An 18270-nucleotide genomic window follows, 5' to 3' on the forward strand; every position below is an offset into this window, starting at 1 on the left:
CCGGCTGGGGCACTGGGAGAAGCTTGTGGCAAATCATAAAGCAGAGCTGTTGCCACCCCCAAATGGACTGGCTACTCTGAGTTCCAGCACTTACATCGACATGCAGCCATAGGTTATATTTCTCACATATATCTGCAATCTCCTGTATCGGATCGAAAGCCCCATACACAGTCGTGCCAGCAGTTGCATTGACGTAAAGAGGAACATATCCCTGTAAGGGAAGAGAGACAGGCTGATTAGTCTTTCCAACCCTCTCCTTTCCACATGAAGTAGAAGAACTGCCATGGCATTTCTTTCTGACAGAGATCAGCTAAACTGACGTGATGTCAGACACTGTCTCTGGGAAAATGCTTTGTTGGTCCATTTACTCATTCATTCAACAAACAGATTTTGAGGAACATTTATGTGCCAGGCCCTGTTGTGGAGCTGCAAGGGAATTCAGCCGTCAGCACTACAGAAGGAGATTTCTGTCCTGTGGAGTTAACATTCTAGTCAGTGTGTGTGTGTGTGTGTGTGTGTGTGTGAAACAACAAACAAAATTAAATAAGCAAAATACACAGCATGTTCAATAGTGATAAGTTTCATGGCAAACAGTAAAGCAGGAAAGAGTAATAATAAATGTTTGGGGGCAGCCCAGGTGGCCCAGCGGTTTAGCGCCACCTTCGGCCCAGGGCATGATCCTGGAGACCCGGGATCGAGTCCCTCATCGGGCTCCCTGCGCAAAGCCTGCTTCTCCCTCTGCCTGTGTCTCTGCCTCTCTCTGTGTGTCTCTCATGAATAAATAAATTAAACCTTTAAAGAAAAAATAAATGTTTGGAGTGATGGGCAGATAGCTCTGAACATCATCCGGGTATTACAAAGCTCTGTTGCTCTAAGTGTACTGGTGTAATCATTATACTGAAGCATTATTTATTTTTTATTTTTTACAAGATTTTATTTATTTATTTGACAGAGAGAGTGAGAGAACACAAGTAGGAGGAGCTGCAGAGGGAGACGGAGAAGCAGACTCACCACTGAGCAGGGAAGCAAGGAGCCGGATGCTGGACTGAATCCCAGGACCCTGGATCATAACCTGAGCCAAAGGCAGAAGCTTAGGTGACTGAGCCACCCAGGCGTCCCTAGCATTGTTCGTTTATTTAAAACATGGTAGAAGCAGAAACATTCATAAATAATGGACACAGTAAAATTTTGATGTGAACAAGAAATACATAAATAAGTGGAGTAACAGGGCTAATACAGGCTTAAGGGACTCTAGCAGTCCTGGGTTTTTTCAAGCTCAGCTTCACCCATGCCCCTTGCTCCATCCTAGTGGAATTTCCATCCATCTCCTCTACCGACCAGCAAACAGCTATAGCTAGAGAATGAGGTACAAGGATGTAACCAAAACAAGGAGTTGGGAAATGCCTGACAGCTACCTGGCAGCATCTTGTGGATACATCTGTTCTGTGATATTTTTTTTTGTTTAATAGAATTTATTGAGGCTGGATTCACCAAGTACCATGGGCCATCTGCCAGGGCATGGAAGCATTTTGCCAAACAGAAGCCTAAGCTAAAATGGTATTTGTTAAAATGAGATTATACCTAACAAGTAGCAAGTAAAAAGCTCAATTAGGCTGTATCTTCATGATGCTTGGGTAGTGGATTTATTGAAGTACACCAAACTAATCACTTGGCATAATAAAGATAGGACAAGTGGCTTAATTAAGACTGAATTTCTCATTTTTCTACAAAAAAGACATTGTATAGACAGAGCTTTAAAGTGCAATCATCTCATAAGTTGGAAATAAGCAAATACCTGAGAATATAATTTTAGAAACATAATAAAATTACCTCTTATATTATCAAAGACTTTTATTGGCAGAAAGAAGATATTTGTAAAAATTTGTATTCACTAGAGTTTACGTGCACCACAGAGTACATACATACCTTTTGCTTGGCTTCAAGAATTTTTGCCTCTAAATCAGCTGGAATTATCTTCCCCCTGTAATTATTATAAAGGAAGAGAAATTAAAATGAAGAATCAATGAGATTGCACATGAAAAAAACTTCAGCAGCAGCAAAAAGTAATTTAATCGGATATTTTCAACAGACCATTAGCAGCTTGGCACACTGTACTGAGTCAGTGCTTAAGCACAATAAAACAAATTTAACAGATGAACACATTTAATACATCAAGAACCTAATATTCACTTTCCTCTGCCTACCTTTCATTGCACTTTATCAAAATCACATTGTCAGTTCCAAAGCCAAGTGCAGCTCCAGCCTTCTTTATGGAATAGTGACTCTGCAACAAACAGAGGATGGAGGTTAGAAATCAGTCCCTTGTAAAACACCATAAACATGCGAGAGCACCTAACTCACGTGTTCTGAGGTGAAGAGGACCAGTTTGGGAACGGCCGCCATGCCCTTTGTCTTAACTTCCGGGAAGAACTTGTAGCGAGCAGCCATGATGCTGTACATGTTGGAGATGGCTCCCCCTATGAGCAAGCAGATACACTGGGAGGTGTGAAGCTCCATCATGGTTGTTTCTAATAACAAAAGCTGAGCTGGTGTCTTAAAAGACAAGGGATGCAGAAAGGGGAGGGACAATATCCTGATAGATCTTGCTGGCTTCTCTATTGCCAGGGCTTCCCTCTGGCCCCTTTGCCTTGAGAATACTAGTAGTCACACTCATTAGCAAAGCCATCTAGGCAATCTGGCTAGAGGTGATTCGTGTACTCCAATACCCATGCCACCTGGAGCCTAGACAGAAATATAAGCGGTGGCAATGGCAGTGGCTGCAAAGAGACAGGTGAGTTACAACTTTCCTGCTTTCACTTTCTGCTCCATCTATTTACTGAACAAAGATGAATCTATTCTCTGAATCAGAAAGACAGAAAAAGAGAGAGTAATGGAGCCTACAGAAGGAAACAGTGACATTGCCTGGATACTTTCCTCAAAGAATAGGTCAACTGAGTTATTGATTCATTTAAGGGAGCTCTAAGTTTATTAAAATAAAACCAAACTCGTGTTTACTTAAATAAAGGTCAGAGGGAGAACAGAGGTAACTAAGTAGGTATGTCTGGCCAACACAAACTAATCACTTTTGCATCAACTCCTCAACAATTAAACAGGCAAGTTCATGGTCAACTTGGGGATGCCTGGGTGGCTCAGGGGTTGAGCACATGCCCTTGGCTCAGACTGTGATCCTGGGGTCCTGGGGTAGACTTCCGCATCAGGCCCCCTGCAGAGAACCTGCTTCTCCCTCTGCCTATATCTCTGCCTCTCTCTCTAGGTCTCTCATGAATAAATAAATAAAAACTAAAAACTAAAAAAAAAAAAACAAAAAACAAAAACAAAAACAAAAAACATGGTCAACTTGAATTGCCTGGACAATTGTAATTCTTATTTCTTCTCTTCCCCTTGTATACAATCATACTCTCTCTGACACCATCCCACAGTGCTTCTTACTTCCAAGAATATCTGTCCTTGTTTTAAAGATTCTTATTGTATCCACATCAAACTGGAGATTCAAAGTAGATGCACTATTTTGGCTGAAATCAATTAGTCAATTGATAATGCTGATTCACTGATCCCCAGACTAAGCCAATTGTTGTTGACAGACTAGAGTTGTTTAGCATGATTTGAACACAACCTTTGTCCGTTTTTACAGGTGAGGCACAGGCTCTGTTAGATACTACACATAGAATGCAGCATTCTTGCTAGCCTTCACCTTGACAAAGATAGGGCAGGAGTATTGAAAAAAATATTTTTTAAGGTCATTATTCTTCCACAAACTCACTTCATGTTTAGGATAAGGAGCTCAATGATCTATACCACAAATCTGGAGGACAGTCAGGGAAAGAAAAGAGAAACATACCAGGAGAAAATATCCCATCACCATCTTTACTTGACCATCCAACTATCTCTCTCATCTTCTTAAGTGTTATTTGCTCCATGAGGACAAATACTGGTGCAATTTCATATGTAAACCTGAAAAGGTGGTGAGAAAAAAAAATGAACGTAAACAAGTCAAACCATTTGTCCAGGGAACACAGATGACTGGTTTAGTATTTGTACTTGGGTTCTAAAAAAACGTATTCAAAACCGCTAAAACATTTATTGGAAATGCATTAAGTCACCAACCATAAAATATCAGAAACCAGCCTGGGTTACCTAGAGAGGTGGTGGAAGTTTCTGCTCTGTGCTTTCTCACCAACAAAATAGATTTTTATCTGAATGGAATGTCTTAGATGTGGTCCACCCAGAGAAATAGAAGAAGAAAAAATGACTTTCCTGGGTCTCCTTCACCTCTAAGATCTAAGATGATGCAAATGTTAATTGAAAAAAATGTATTCTAAGTTCTACATAAAATTGGTTTGCAACTGACTGAAACTGCCAGTTTCATACTTGCAGAATCTAAAACTCAGAGCCAAAATCTGTTTTTTAAAAACAATGTAAACATCTGAAAGCTAACTGTGAATCTAATTGGAAATATTGAGCCACGTTTTAAAGATCTCAATATAATTATCTACATGGTTTTTCTACTGATAATCCTCAAGGACAGCTATGTTTCTATAATTCTCTGAAGTCAATATCTGTCAAGAATAATTATAAGTGATGATTTTCTAATTACCAATTATAAATAATAAGAAGATAGTCAACTGGCTTCCACAGCTAACTGCAGGCACCAGATATCCTGATAGGCTAGCTTTGTCTTCTAACAAACTGATTTAGAAGTAGCAAGCCATACTTCTCTCAAAGCAATTGAGAACAGAAGCACAGTCAAGTAGACCAGTCATTGAAACAAGATTGTGGTACCAAGGATAGGGCTTAAGAGAAATCAAAGAAGGTCCATCCATAGAAAATTAGGCCAGAAAACCAAAAGATATTTACTGACTCTGAGGATCTCTGTCTTTCTTCTTTTTGCTTGGTCTTCTTAAGCACTAGAGCCTGTGGGCTCAGCTCCGACCATGCTTGCTGAAGAGAGATTCCTAGATTGACTCAGCCAAGTGATATGGGGGGACTTTAACATTGAGTAGGGTGTTTGGGCTGAACGCCAATGCTGAGGACTAATGGGAATTCTTGCTGGCTTAATGATTTAGAAAAGCTATTTGCAAGGATGAGATAACAATTGTACAATAAGACACAGGTGAAGCTACTAAGTTTTAATCATGGGGTGGGGGGAGCAATTAAATTAATCACTTGTGGTAAAAGAGGACAAAGAGATCCTGGAGGATCTCCAGGAATATCTGTTGGTAGAAGAATTTTGTTTCCAAAAAGAATATGTCCATTTTCCTTGGGAGGACCCTTGAAATTTAGGAAGAAGACCCTTGGAAATCATGTGTTCAGTTACCATCACCTCTGGAGGTCACAATCATGCTTTGGTTCTGCTCTGAGCCCCATCACCGTAGCAACCAACACTCCCTCATGTCTGATGGCCTGATAAAGGAAGAAGAAGAGAAGGATTCCTGGTTTAGCCTGTGCTGCTAAGTGTACCGAGAGGCAAACTCATGATGTGCTTCCAACCATTCTTGAACAAATGTGGTATCAATAGTGCCACTGAGTTTTGGAAATGTGGAATGGCAAAAATGTCTGCATGGTGGAGGGGTATTGGTGGCAGTGTATGTGCTGTGTATGTGCTGGAGTTTCATGATACCAAGTGAGAAGTTTCTCTGGGAAAAGGCAAGGAACAAATGGAATCACACATCATAATATCAGAACCTTATCAAGGATTAGATGAGAGCTGAGTTGGAGTCAAGTCAGTGTTAGATGGCCAGGCCAGGAACCACATGGGAAAGGGAGAAGGGATGGCACTGAAGGACAAAGGGTTGGTCCACTTCATGATTCAAATCAATTTAGGTCCCAGGTTTGTATGAACTAGTGATTCTTCTTAAGGACCAGGAACATGGCCATTACTCTCAGGACTATGAGGAAGAGTCTAGAGAGTTTGATCATCTAGAGACTATTCGATCTCATCTCTTTCAGTTTCCTTATCTGTACCAGGTGCCCAGTTCCTAAAATCGTCTTTCAGTTTCGTTCAATGAATACATATGGAATGACTATTCTCTGCCAGGTGGCATCTTATGTCCTGAGGAGACAAAGATGTTATCAGACACCATTCCCAACTTGAGGAGGAAGCTTTCTAGAATGAACCCAGCATCTGTTTCTTGGCCTTGCTGCATCCTGTTTGACAGTACCTGCTGGGGTCTGAAGGACCAGTTTTCCCACAGCTAACACCAAACTTATCCTGATTCATTACTTTAGTCCTGACATCCTCTGCTGGAAGCTGATACATTGGTCCATGGCTGCAGATCCTCAGCCAAGCCTGACAAATGGGCTAACGTAGCGTTCCCTGTTTCTGACACTTCTCTGATCCTGCCTTCTCATCCTGGACCGTGGAGTCTAGGAGTCTAGGACTCTAGGAGTCTGCCTAGACACAAAGCCTTATAGAAGGCCTAGAAGTTAACCCTGGAGCAGTTGTTCTTAACTGGGGTCATGGAATCCTCTGGGAATCCTAGCAAGCTATGGTCCCTCTCTCCAGGAAGAAAATGAGGATATGAATATCATTTTTGTATACAATTATAGGAGATTCTCCTCTTGTAACCTGGACTCCAAGTTAGGTGCTCCTCCCCTAAATGACAGATAAAAGTAAATAAAGCCAAGAGATCAAAGGTCAAATATGGATTCAAAAGACCTGGTTAGATGCTAAAGTCAGAGTACAAGATGACATTTCCGAACCGGAGAACAAGAAGCTGAGACTGCAAAAGGCTCTGGGGTGAAGAACAGGGGATAGGAGGTAAGGGTTCAAAACAGGACGGTGATGATCACAGTGACACTAGTTCAGAGCCGTTCTGTGTTCTGTGTAGGGTAGTGAGTCAGCCCCTTTTTAGTCGTTCAACCCAACTTCCTAGTGGGATTTACTCCAAATCAAGGCAAATTGGTTGTTAAGAGGCTCTATTTCTCTTGTGGCAGAGTCCACTGGTTGTTAACCAGTATTGATTTTCCCCTGCTTCATTCAGTTTTATTCAGGGTTGCAATTCACCTAGATCAAAGACTAGACTTTCTAGCCTCCCTAGGTATGGCCATGGGACTAAGTTCTGGCTAAAGAGATGCTATGGCAACTGCTGCTTGGTGCTTCTGAAAAGGTTTCTTAGAAGGAAAGAGCATGTTCCCCTTTTGACTGCTTACCCTCCCTCTCTCCCCTCCTTTCTTTCTTCTTCCTTCCTTCCTTCCTTCCTTCCTTCCTTCCTTCCTTCCTTCCTTCCTTCCTTCCTTCTTCCTTCCTTCCTTCCTCTCTCATTCCTAATTCTGGAACACATAAGTGATGGCTGGAACTCCAGCAGCCAGCCTGCACTGTGAGGTGACTCTGAGTATGAGAGTCACGTGCTACAATATGGATTGGAAAGTCACAAGGACCCTGGATCCTTGGTGACTGTCAAACTGGGAACTTCTTTAATGAGAGAAATAAATAATTTTCTATGGTGACCCTCTCGCTTTACAGTCCTCTTAGAGTTCTCCTCCTCACAATGGCTGGTGGCCCATCTTCACTTTAAAAGAGAACATGTCAAAGGGGAAGCTTAGTGAGCCCCTCTGGTGACCAGAGATGATGAGATACAGAAACCAAAGAGCTGGGAGGCATCTCAAATGGTGATAGTGACCTATGTCATGGCTGCCTCTGCTAGTGTGTTCACTGCAGGTACACACACTGGGCACTAACCCCTGGTGCCTTCAGTTTTCAGAGCCACTCTGTAGGATGGATATTATTATTTCCCATTTTCTGAAGATGTAAATGAGGCTCAGAGAAATTCAGTGATTGCTTTAAGATCTCAGTGTGTTTCAGAGGCAGAGTTCTCAGGCTTCTTTACCTCACAGCTGCTTTCCTATGACAAATGAGAACTGCTCCCTGCAAGTTCTCTCTAACAACCTGCCTAGCAGTATAAAATGACTGATAACTCCCACTGAAAATGTCTCCTGTGTAATTTCTATGAAAATAAAGCCCTGGATACTTGAAACCATCACCTCATAACAAAGGGCTGTGATAGATCTTTGCCATTAAGATTATGAATTGTCATCAGGTGCTTGAGGCAAGGCTGTTGTGTGCGCTTGGGCACTGCTCAGCCTGCACAGTTGGGTGTGGGAGCCCTGTTTTGGAAGAAAAGAGCTGGACATGCCATGGACAACTACATATTTGTGAAGTCTCCTTTGGGTCTTCATTGGGTCCTTGCTTGGAAGAATATATCTCAAAGCTACATGCACAGGCAGGTGTAAAAGCATGACCATCGGCGTTCTTTCTTTTCTTTCTATTATCTGTTAGCACCAGATACCTTATACTTTGCCACTTGAATTAGGAGACCAAAGAGTTCTTTTTGAAAGACTACACTGAGGAATATAGTTATTATTCTCTATTACCAGTTCCACCGAAATGCAATGATAGGGCAGGTCATCAAAATGAGTATATCACTAATTAAGTCCTACTTTGCCAAAGAACAATCCTTTTGTCATTCTTTCCCATGGTTATTTTGATTTTTTTTTTGTTTGTTTGTTTATGATAGTTACAGAGAGAGAGAGAGAGAGAGGCAGAGACACAGGCAGAGGGAGAAGCAGGCTCCATGCACCGGGAGCCCGACGTGGGATTCGATCCCGGGTCTCCAGGATCGCGCCCCGGGCCAAAGGCAGGCGCCAAACCGCTGCGCCACCCAGGGATCCCCTCCCATGGTTATTTTGAACACTGTCCCCAGTTGGAGAAGCAAGTGTCCCAAGGGAACACATTTCTACATAAGCCTCTGACAGTGCTGCCACATTTCATGATCTCGGGGAAACTGACTTAGAACAATTTCCAGATAATAGTTATTGCTTCTTCAGACAATGCCTTGTCTCTAGAGCTGACAGAAATTATTTCACTGTTTTAAATAACCTTCTCTATTGATCTGTTGGAATCGGTCATATTTTATAAATATCCACTGTGTTCAGTACAGCTGCAATTACTATGTGCCATTTAGGTGGACTGGCCTTGACCTCAGATGGCTGGGACATATTTTAGTGTTTCATGGCTGAGCTGAGGTAAGGAAAGATAAGGGACTTGATTTTATGAACACACACAAAAAGGAGAATTTGTGAGATCTCTCTGATGGAAGAAAAGCCTCTTAGGAGAATATCTGGTTATGAACAGCTCAAAAGAGTGAGTTCCTTTTATTTACCTTGAGATTGGGCTATATAAATATATATGGAAACTGCAGCTGAGAATCCTATGGAATACACACTTAGAGACCGCTGGGTGAATTCAGTGTCTATGTCAATATGAGTGCCTATGTTAATATTGATTAATATGGGCCTTAATGGATATATACCTCTTGCTCTATTTTTCTCATTCCAAAAAAAATTTTTAAAAGCTGTACTACCTAATTTAAAATCATTCCTTAGCATGAGATGCTCCAATTAAGCATTAGTGTCTTCTTTCGAGTTATAATTAGCACATTATGATGTCTGGGTTTGCTGATATATTTTTATCTCACAAATCATACCACAGTAAAAATTGCAAAGGTAAGGTTTTTGTTAGAGGAGGCCATATAAGCAATTGTATCTTTGACCCCAATTCCTCTGGGCTCTTCATAGCTTCGATGTACCAATACAGACACCCCGTGAAGCTAATCATGACTTGCAAACAGGGAGCATGGAAATCATTTTTGTTTTCAATCAATTTAATCTTTTGTGCCTTTTAGCTCTGAAGGCTTCACTTGTCACATTTGCTTTTAAAAATTTGCGACTGTTGTTTTAAATTAACAAAGCAGGAATCCTTAATTAATAGAAACTTTTCTGAATGTAGTTAGATATTTTGAGTTATAGCATTAAATAGCCTTGGAACATACATGTATCAATGTATAATTTTTAAAAAGATTTATTTGAGAGAGAGGATGCATGTGAGGGGAGGGGGAGAGGGAAAGACAGTCTTAAGCAGACTCTGCACTGAGCGTGGAGTCTAACTTGGGGCTCGACCTCATGACCCTGGGATCATGACCTGAACCAAAACCAAGAGTCGGATGCTCAACCAACTGGGTCACTCAGGCACCCTACTATATAATTTTATAGTGCCTTTTCAGGTTTTGTGGCTGGTAGTAGTTTGTTTAAGAACTTGATCCTTGGGGCAGCCCCGGTGGCGCAGCGGTTAAGCGCCGCCTGCAGCCCAGGGCGTGATCCTGGAGACCCGGGATCGAGTCCCACGTCAGGCTCTCTGCATGGGGCCTGCTTCTCCCTCTGCCTGTGTCTCTGCCTCTCTCTCTCTCTCTCTCTCTCTCTCTCTCTGCTCTCTGTCTCTATAAATAAATAAAATCTTTAAAAAAAAACTTGATCCTTAATAACTTACATTCTATCTTGATGTCAAGTGGAATTTCTCATTTTAAACAACACCCCACTTTCACCTAAATTCACTTTTCAAATCTACTTTACCATGAACTTTAAAAGTGGATGGTTATTTTCTAAGTATTTCTACAGTAACTAAAACCCATATCATTCTTACACAGTTATTTAAAAATTATTGTTAGAAACTTGTGTTATTATTTTCCCCTGGAAACTTTAATAGAATGTGGTGCCATGGACTGGGTGTATAGATAGAGCTAAAACATTATCACGGTGTTGAGAAAAAAGACAGTACACTATAGTGACCCTCCATCAACCTGTAACCTGTCCTTGTCTCCAAAGAGGGCATGTGTATATAGAGTAAAACGTGGGTTGACTGCAAGACTACCCAAGGAGAACTTGTATCCCAGAACCTTAGAGTCAGTTTCATATAAATTTATAAGAAATTGGAAACAAACGAAGGCTTTGCTGACTCAAACAAGTATGGGGAAAAAATGTCAAATTCAGAAAAACAAGGAGTTATTTTGAAAGGACTATATATCACTACCAGATCAATTTTGTTTTAGAATTTTTAGGTAAGCAATAGGTTGATCAGACTGGCCTGTGTCTTTCTGGCAGCTTTAGCTGTGAAGGAAATATGCCCTAAATGATGAGGACCAGTGGGCTTAGATGGGAAAATGGACCAAGATCATATTTCAAAATGTGACCTCTTTAGACACATCATTAGGAGACAGTGAGTTTTTTAACATGAAATTTCATACTTAAAAAAAAAAAGAAATTTCATACTTAATTCTGAAAGCTAGAATTATTCTATCTCTTGACCATGCTCTCATTAAATTGCATTATTCATTAAAAATAGCTTGAGTATCTACTATTAAATCAGAACTCTGATAAACCTAAAAGACTTTAAGAGAAAAGATGATTAGGACAACTGTAATAAGGTTATTATAGAACCATTGGAAGTGGACTTTTAAAGCAACAAGCCATAATCATACATCATGGTTGCTCGTATGAAAATAATATATGGAACTTACATATTGGTATTGGCAGTTGACGTCAGCCATTCGCCAGCTAAACCAATGATATCCAATCCAGTGGAGAGCTGGTTGAAAAATCGAGGATGACCTGGAGAGATAAGTAACAAGCAGGCATCAAAGCAAACCCAAATTTTTCAAGCTGTCTTCAAAGCAAAAGGCTGGCCATATTGATGGTGCCTCCATCCCAATAGTCTAACAGGACTGCCCAAGGATATTAGGGAAGGAAGGGCAGGTTGACCCACACTATACTAACCTTTAGCATTAATGATGTTCCTCAAACTTATGCTTCTGAAGAATGCTCTTAAAGTTAAAAAAAATCTTATGTCATGAAACTAATAATCTTCCCAGTGTCTAGTGTCTAATCTATTAATTTTCAGATGAACTTCTCTGTCACAATAATTTTTTTAATTACAAATCAAGATGTGGTGGTCCTAGTTTCATCTATAAATGTTTCAGTGTTTAACATCTCAAGGATTCAAGATCAAGTGAATCAACATTTATTGATGGAGGAGAGCTTGCAGCCCTCAGAGAGGGTTTGTGGCTCTGTGGACCAAACCAAGCTCAGGGAAAGTGCCAACTCCGATGCTGATGCTGATGGCATACCATCTCTGGATCCCTGTGTCACTTGAATATGATGTCAAGCATTGGTATGTTTTGTCCATATATAGTCAGGTGACCATTAAATCAAATTTATTGCTTAGATGACCTCGCATCTCCTCTGTGAAAGAGGCAAATACAGCCTCCTTCCACTCATGAAATTGTTGGTAAAATAATTGTTGTTACTATATAACTAAAACCCCTTGCAACACACAGTATGCTTTAACAGGCTTTGTTCTCAGCAAATTCAGGACTGTTGCCAAGTTTTGGCCAACTTGGCGTTCACAGGAAAACTCAATCCCACATCAGCAGGCTTGGCTAGGCTGTCATGAAGGTGTCAATGCAATAGATCATCTAAGGGTGTGTGACAGAGAACTGGTGTTAGAGAGATATGCTGACTGTTGTGTTTCCAGTAGAAATTGCTTTTGCCTCTGAAATAATTGTCAGAGAGCTAGTGTTTGAATGTTCCTGGTCTGAGCCCCCTCTCTGAAAATGTCTATTCTTCCTTGGGTGTGATGGAGACTCATTTAGAACATCCACACTATGACTTCTTATATCAGAATATTCCAATCACTGTATCTAAAGAGTCCTCAGAAAATAATACTGATCTTCAGGGGAAAAAATGAAAATGCATAAACAGTAAACTTAGTGTATTTATGGGACCAGATTCCAGACATTCATGTAGATTACTCTAAATAGCTTAAACTAGCTCACTTTATTCTATTTTGCTCAGTGCCAACAGAATCTACGCAATCTCCTGCAACGTAACAAATTTTGTTGATATCCATTAAAAATATGCAATATCCATTTGAAAGCTTTTAAAAATAACCATTTCAAGACAAGACTGAATATATATATTTTTTTCATAAATAAACGGAACCACACGTTGATAATATATCAAAACCACCCAATATGGTGGAGACAAAGGTGGACAAAGATAGGTAGAATGATAGAAATGCCCTCAAGTAAATGTGAGATAGTATCTTTTTGTCCAGTGAGTATATAAAAGAAACAAAGTTGTCTAAAACCTTACTTTTATCTTATGACTACAGCCTTATGCCTCCAAAATCTTATACCAGAATTTCTACCAAGTAACAAAATGACCTATTTTAAATTTCAGCTTCAACTCTCTATATTCAATGAAATAACAGATGAGAGAGGTAGTACTAAGCAGCACATGGCCTAAAGTCACGTAGGGAGAAAAAGAGTTGTTTTTCAATAAATAAACTGGAAGGAAAAAAAATGGAGGGGGAAATGTATTAAGAGACATACCAAGCAATTACAATGTTGGAGACTTGCTTGGATCCTGACTCAAATGAATTATAACATTCATGAAACCATTGGGAATTTGAACACTGACTATTTGATATTAAGGAAGTGTAAATTTCAGATTTTTTTGATTTAACAATATTGTGGTTATTTATTTTTTTAAGATTTATTTTTTATTTTAGAGAGACAGAGCACTTGCACAAGCAGGGGAGGTGGGGGCAGAGGCAGAGGGAGAGAGAATCTCAAGCAGACTCTCCATTGATCATGGAGCCTACCTCATGCTAGATCTCAAAACCCTGAGATCACGATTTGAGCTGAAATCAAGAGTCGGAGGCTTAACTGAGCTACCCAGGTGACCCGAGTGCTAACTTATTTTTTAAAGAGTTCTTGAGGCAGTAACTGGGTGGCTCAGTTAGTTAAGCCTCTGACTCTTGATTTCAACTCAGATCATGATCTCAGGGTTGTGAGATTGAGCCCATGGTGGACTCCCTGCTCAGCCGGAGTCTGCTTGAGATTCTCTCTCTCTCTTCCTCTGTCTCTGCCCCCCTCCTCTAAAAACAAAAAGTTCTTGAGAATGAAGAATATTTGTGGATGACATAGTATGTCTGAGATCTCCTTCTATACAATTGAGATGAGGCGAGAGGGGGACGGGTCTAAGTGAAACAAAGTTGTTAGCAGTTGATAAAAGTTGATGCTGAGTGTCTGTTATATAGAGTTCATTATACTATTTACTTTTGTTTAAGTTTAAACTTTTCCATAATAAAAAGTTTAAAAAAGAAAGACAAAAATGTTGGTATATCTACTGTGACTGAGGGCTGACCAGTCTCTCTCTCAGGTCATGAAGAATCTATATATACTGGTTCCTTTTTCAGAAATATTTAATTAATTTGTAAAAAGATTTCCAAATACCATCATCATCTCTTCAAAATTGCACCAAGTTCAGTATGTTTTCACTATTAAAACCTAATTCATTGGGCACTTAAGTGACCCAGTACTTGAGTGTCTCCTTTGGCTCAAGGCATGATCCCGGGGTCCTGGGGTCGAGTCTCACATCAGGCTCACCACAAGGAGCCTGCTTCTCCCTCTACCTATGTCTCTGCCTCTGTGTGTTTCTCATGATTAAATAAATAAAATCTTTAAAAAACAAAAACAAAACAGGACAGCCTGGGTGGCTCAGCGGTTTAGTGCTGCCTTCAGCCCAGGGAGTGATCCTGGGGACCCGGGATCGAGTCCCACATTGGTATCCCTGAGTGGAGCCTGCTTCTCCCTTGGCCTGTGTCTCTGTCTCTCATGAATAAATAAATAAAATCTTTTAAAAACATTTTTTAAATAAAATAAAAAAAAACCTAATCAGGATGACTGGGTGGCTTAGCGGTTGAGTATCTGCCTTTGGCTCAGGGCGTGATCCCAGGGTCCTAGGATCAAGTCCCACATCAGGCTTCCTGCATGGAGCCTGCTTCTCCCTCTGCATATGTCTCTGCCTCTCTTTCTGTGTCTCTCATGAATAAATAAATAAAATCTTAAAAAAAAAACCCTAATCATTATTTTGGGTGAGTATTCATATCCAAAAAAAAAAAAAAAAACCCCACAACCTTCCAATGTTTGTAGCTACCTGTGGGATTTACCCTTTGCCTTGATCCACATCTAAATGATAGCTCAGCAACCAGGAGCTGTGTTTTCATAGGGCAGCAACAATATATTTTCCCAGGGTCAACACCCTGGGATGCAGCAGAAGGTTTCACATGGCCTGAGAGATTATGAACTCTGTAAATGTAAATATTTGCTCCCAGCAGCTGCTCTGAAGAACAGGGATGGATGGCTACAGGCTAACTATCCAAGTGGAGGGGTACTCTAGACTAGTAAGAGTCCACGCTTCTACGACAATGTGATGCTTCAGTTTTTGTTTTTGTTTTTTTTTAAGATTTTATTTATTTATTCATGAGAGACACAGAGAGAGAGGCAGGTAGACATAGGCAGAGGGAGAAGCAGGCTCCATGCAGGGAGCCCAATGTGGGACTTGATCCCGAGACCGTGGGATCACACCCTGAGCCAAAGACAGACACTCAACTGCTGAGCCACCCAGGCATCCTGATGCTTCAGTTTTGTAGGCAATATGAGCTGCTATTTATGGCAAACCCATGCAGTTTTCTTTGAGGGACAACACTATTCTGAGCTTGATAAAAGTACACGGTCTCATCTCTCTAAGAAAGTGTATACAGAGTGACCCGACAAAATAAAAAACACTGGACTAAAGCAAGTCCAGCTAACACATATAAGGAGAATTCGGACTCTTTTTTTTAAAAAAAAATTCAGCTATATAACACTACTTGATCTCCACCAGGAATAGGTTAGCCATCAGACCAAGGTGAGCTGCAAGTAAATTGATGAGCATGCTTCTCTTTAAAAATCAAACACAGACCTTATAATATAATTAAGTCTTGTCCATCCTGCAGTTATTCAAGGAAGCTACACTTATTTCAGTGGCATTGGCAGACCTTAAAAGCTGTTTGGGATCCCTTATTTAAAAATGCCTCTTTGGCTGGCCTCATTATTTCATTATAACACTTCGTTTTTGACACCCAATAGTTCTTATTCAGCTCTATCACCACCAAGCTTTAATCTCGGTCTTAAATCTATCTTCAAGTGACTGGGAAGAGTGAGAGTGATAACAAAGGAGAGGGAGAGAGAAAGAAGAAAAAAGAACACGGGGCCACCAGGGGCTCCCCTGTGGTGGCATTGGTGGCTCCCCAATGCCATGGATGGTCTGTTCCTGGAGAATGTGTGCCCAAGAGCTCAGGAAAGCCAGGCTGCTGTGGGGAAAGATAGCAGGGAGAAGAAGCCATTGCTTTACTCCTAGGCTTAGAAACAGCCAGAAGAGATCCAAGAAGTCCTTGAACTTGAAGCACCTGAGAAGTAATCACTTTGGCCAGGATCACTGATTAGAAAGGGTGCCTGTAACATGAAAAGGGCCCCCTGTTAGAGATAGGAGTTAGTGACTCAGAGTGTCTAAACTCCAGACGTTGGAGTAGGATGCAAATGGTCTGTATGTATGTGACGTTTTTGCCCAGCCAACAGAAGGTGTTGTGGTTGAGTCGTATCCCTCAAAAAGATATAATCAAGTCCTAACCCCTGATTTCTATGAGTTTGGAAAGAGGGTCTTTGCAGACCCTTAATCAAGTTAAGATGAGGCCATAATGGTTTGGAATAGGCATAATTCAAAGATTGGTGTCCTTATAAGAAAACTTTGGACACATCCAGAGGGAGAAGGCCATGTGAAGGTGAAGGCAGAGATGAGAGTGATGCATACCAACCAAGGAATGTCTTTAATCACTAGAAGCTGGAAGAGGCAAGGACAGACCCTCCCCAAGAGTCTTCAGAGACAGCATGGCCCTGGACACCTAAATCTCAAACTTCTAGCCTCCAGAACTGTGAGAGAATAAATTTCTGTTGTTTTGAGTGACCCCATTTGTGGTAACTTGCTATGGCAGCCCTAGAAAACTAACACAGAGACAGAGGGAAATGAGCCCAATTCTCCCCAGTTTTAGGGAGAGGCCGGTGCAGGATTTATCAGAATGAAGTAGACATGAAATGGAGGAGAGAAAAAAAGTAGGGGGCAGGTCATTCTTTGGATTCATACAGTCTAAAAGGAGTGTAAATAAAGCCAAAGGATGAAAACTCTTTATACAGAATTTGACATAGCACCGTGTGTCTGTATCTTTAAATGTATCTTTATAACATAGATGTTTGTAACAATAAATAATGATGAGCTTTTGCCAGGGTTGGGCCTTCTACCGACTGCCACTGCCCCAGGTTGTCCTGTGGCCACTGAGCACAATGCCGCCTTCATTCACCACGGTTTGTGCTTCACCTCCAACATGGGTTTGCTATCATCAGCTGGCAAGGGTGTGATGGGGGGCAAGGTTCCTGCCTCACGCCCTTACCTGTACGGACTCCATACTTCAGAGTGTCTCTGCAGTCAACCAAGATCTGCTCCAGGGACTCGGGGTGGTCAGACAGCTCCAAGTTGAAGCCTTCCATGCCTTCCAGCAGCTGGTGCGGGTGATGGAAGTCCAGTACCTTGGTGGAACGATCAAATGTCTTGCGGACATAGTTGAGGAGTATGTCTACCACTTCCAGGAGGAACTGCACGGTTTGCTCCTCCCCATTCTTAGCTGGAAGCAGATCTGAGGGAGGAAAGTCCCCAAGAAGTTACCGCCTGGCTCATGTCTAGATTTCCTCAGCCCAGAAATCCCTAATATCAGCCACAATATCTTACAGACTTCATTTGTTCCAGGTTATGTATATACATTGAGAATCTGATGTACCGTCTCCCCAGAAAAATACACATATGCCTATACAAAGAAGTTCTGCATATACTTTCTGAAGTTTTACAGACTTTCTGATAGTTAGGCTGCTCATAAATGGAGCATTTTGAGAAGCCGTGAGCAGCCTGTCACAGCTATTGTCCATGTGCAGGCTGACCAGGCACCTGTCATGAATGTGATGGAGGAGGCCTCTGTCTTGCTCCTTGGGACCATGAGTCTCTCTCTCCATCTGGTTCAGACACTGGCCTTTTGGTTGGCATTATGATATGCTTGTTCTTGTGAGAGCTCTGTGGGTAGAGGCTGAGGTCCCCTCTTCAGGGGACCCCTGAAGTGTGGTCCTCCGCAGTGTCCTTAGAAAACAAGAGCTAGAAGATGGGGCTCAGAAAGGCGGGAGAGAGAACTCCCATATCCCTCCCTCATCCTTTGGGCTTGGACTTTGGGATGCCTGGGAGTGATTTTGGGTTCCAGTCTCTGGTAGGCAGAGTCAGGCTGGGTCAGCCAGGGAGGAAAACTGTAGGGGGCCCCAACTGAAGTTGTCAGCCAGAGCTCAAGAGCAGATTGACTGTGTAGATTCCTTGGATTTACCTCTGAGGTTTAGTGAAGTCTTATTGACTGTTTGGGTCTGGCCTCTATGGCCGTGGAGAGTTGATGGAAGGGAGTAGTGGGGGGTTTACCTTCAAGCTGTTCAGGAGAGACAGTACCTCCTG

The 18270-nt window shown here is 41.5% G+C and overlaps 1 protein-coding gene across 1 annotated transcript in view; it reads right to left on the reverse strand.

Annotated features, from left to right (window-relative positions):
* GAD1 (glutamate decarboxylase 1) overlaps positions 1 to 18270 on the reverse strand; it is a 42071-nt gene that overhangs the window by 12267 nt on the left and 11534 nt on the right. Inside the window, exons 5-11 of the mRNA XM_055308208.1 lie at positions 17180 to 17422; positions 11370 to 11460; positions 3860 to 3972; positions 2362 to 2477; positions 2205 to 2284; positions 1927 to 1981; positions 95 to 211 (exon numbers count right to left, since the gene is read on the reverse strand). Of these exons, the coding sequence (XP_055164183.1) occupies positions 95 to 211; positions 1927 to 1981; positions 2205 to 2284; positions 2362 to 2477; positions 3860 to 3972; positions 11370 to 11460; positions 17180 to 17422 (815 nt within the window). The remainder of the gene's footprint in view (positions 1 to 94; positions 212 to 1926; positions 1982 to 2204; positions 2285 to 2361; positions 2478 to 3859; positions 3973 to 11369; positions 11461 to 17179; positions 17423 to 18270) is intronic.

Source organism: Nyctereutes procyonoides, unplaced genomic scaffold, assembly GCF_905146905.1.
Source record: "Nyctereutes procyonoides isolate TBG_1078 unplaced genomic scaffold, NYPRO_anot_genome, whole genome shotgun sequence".
In the NCBI taxonomy this organism is placed as follows: Eukaryota; Metazoa; Chordata; class Mammalia; order Carnivora; family Canidae; genus Nyctereutes; species Nyctereutes procyonoides.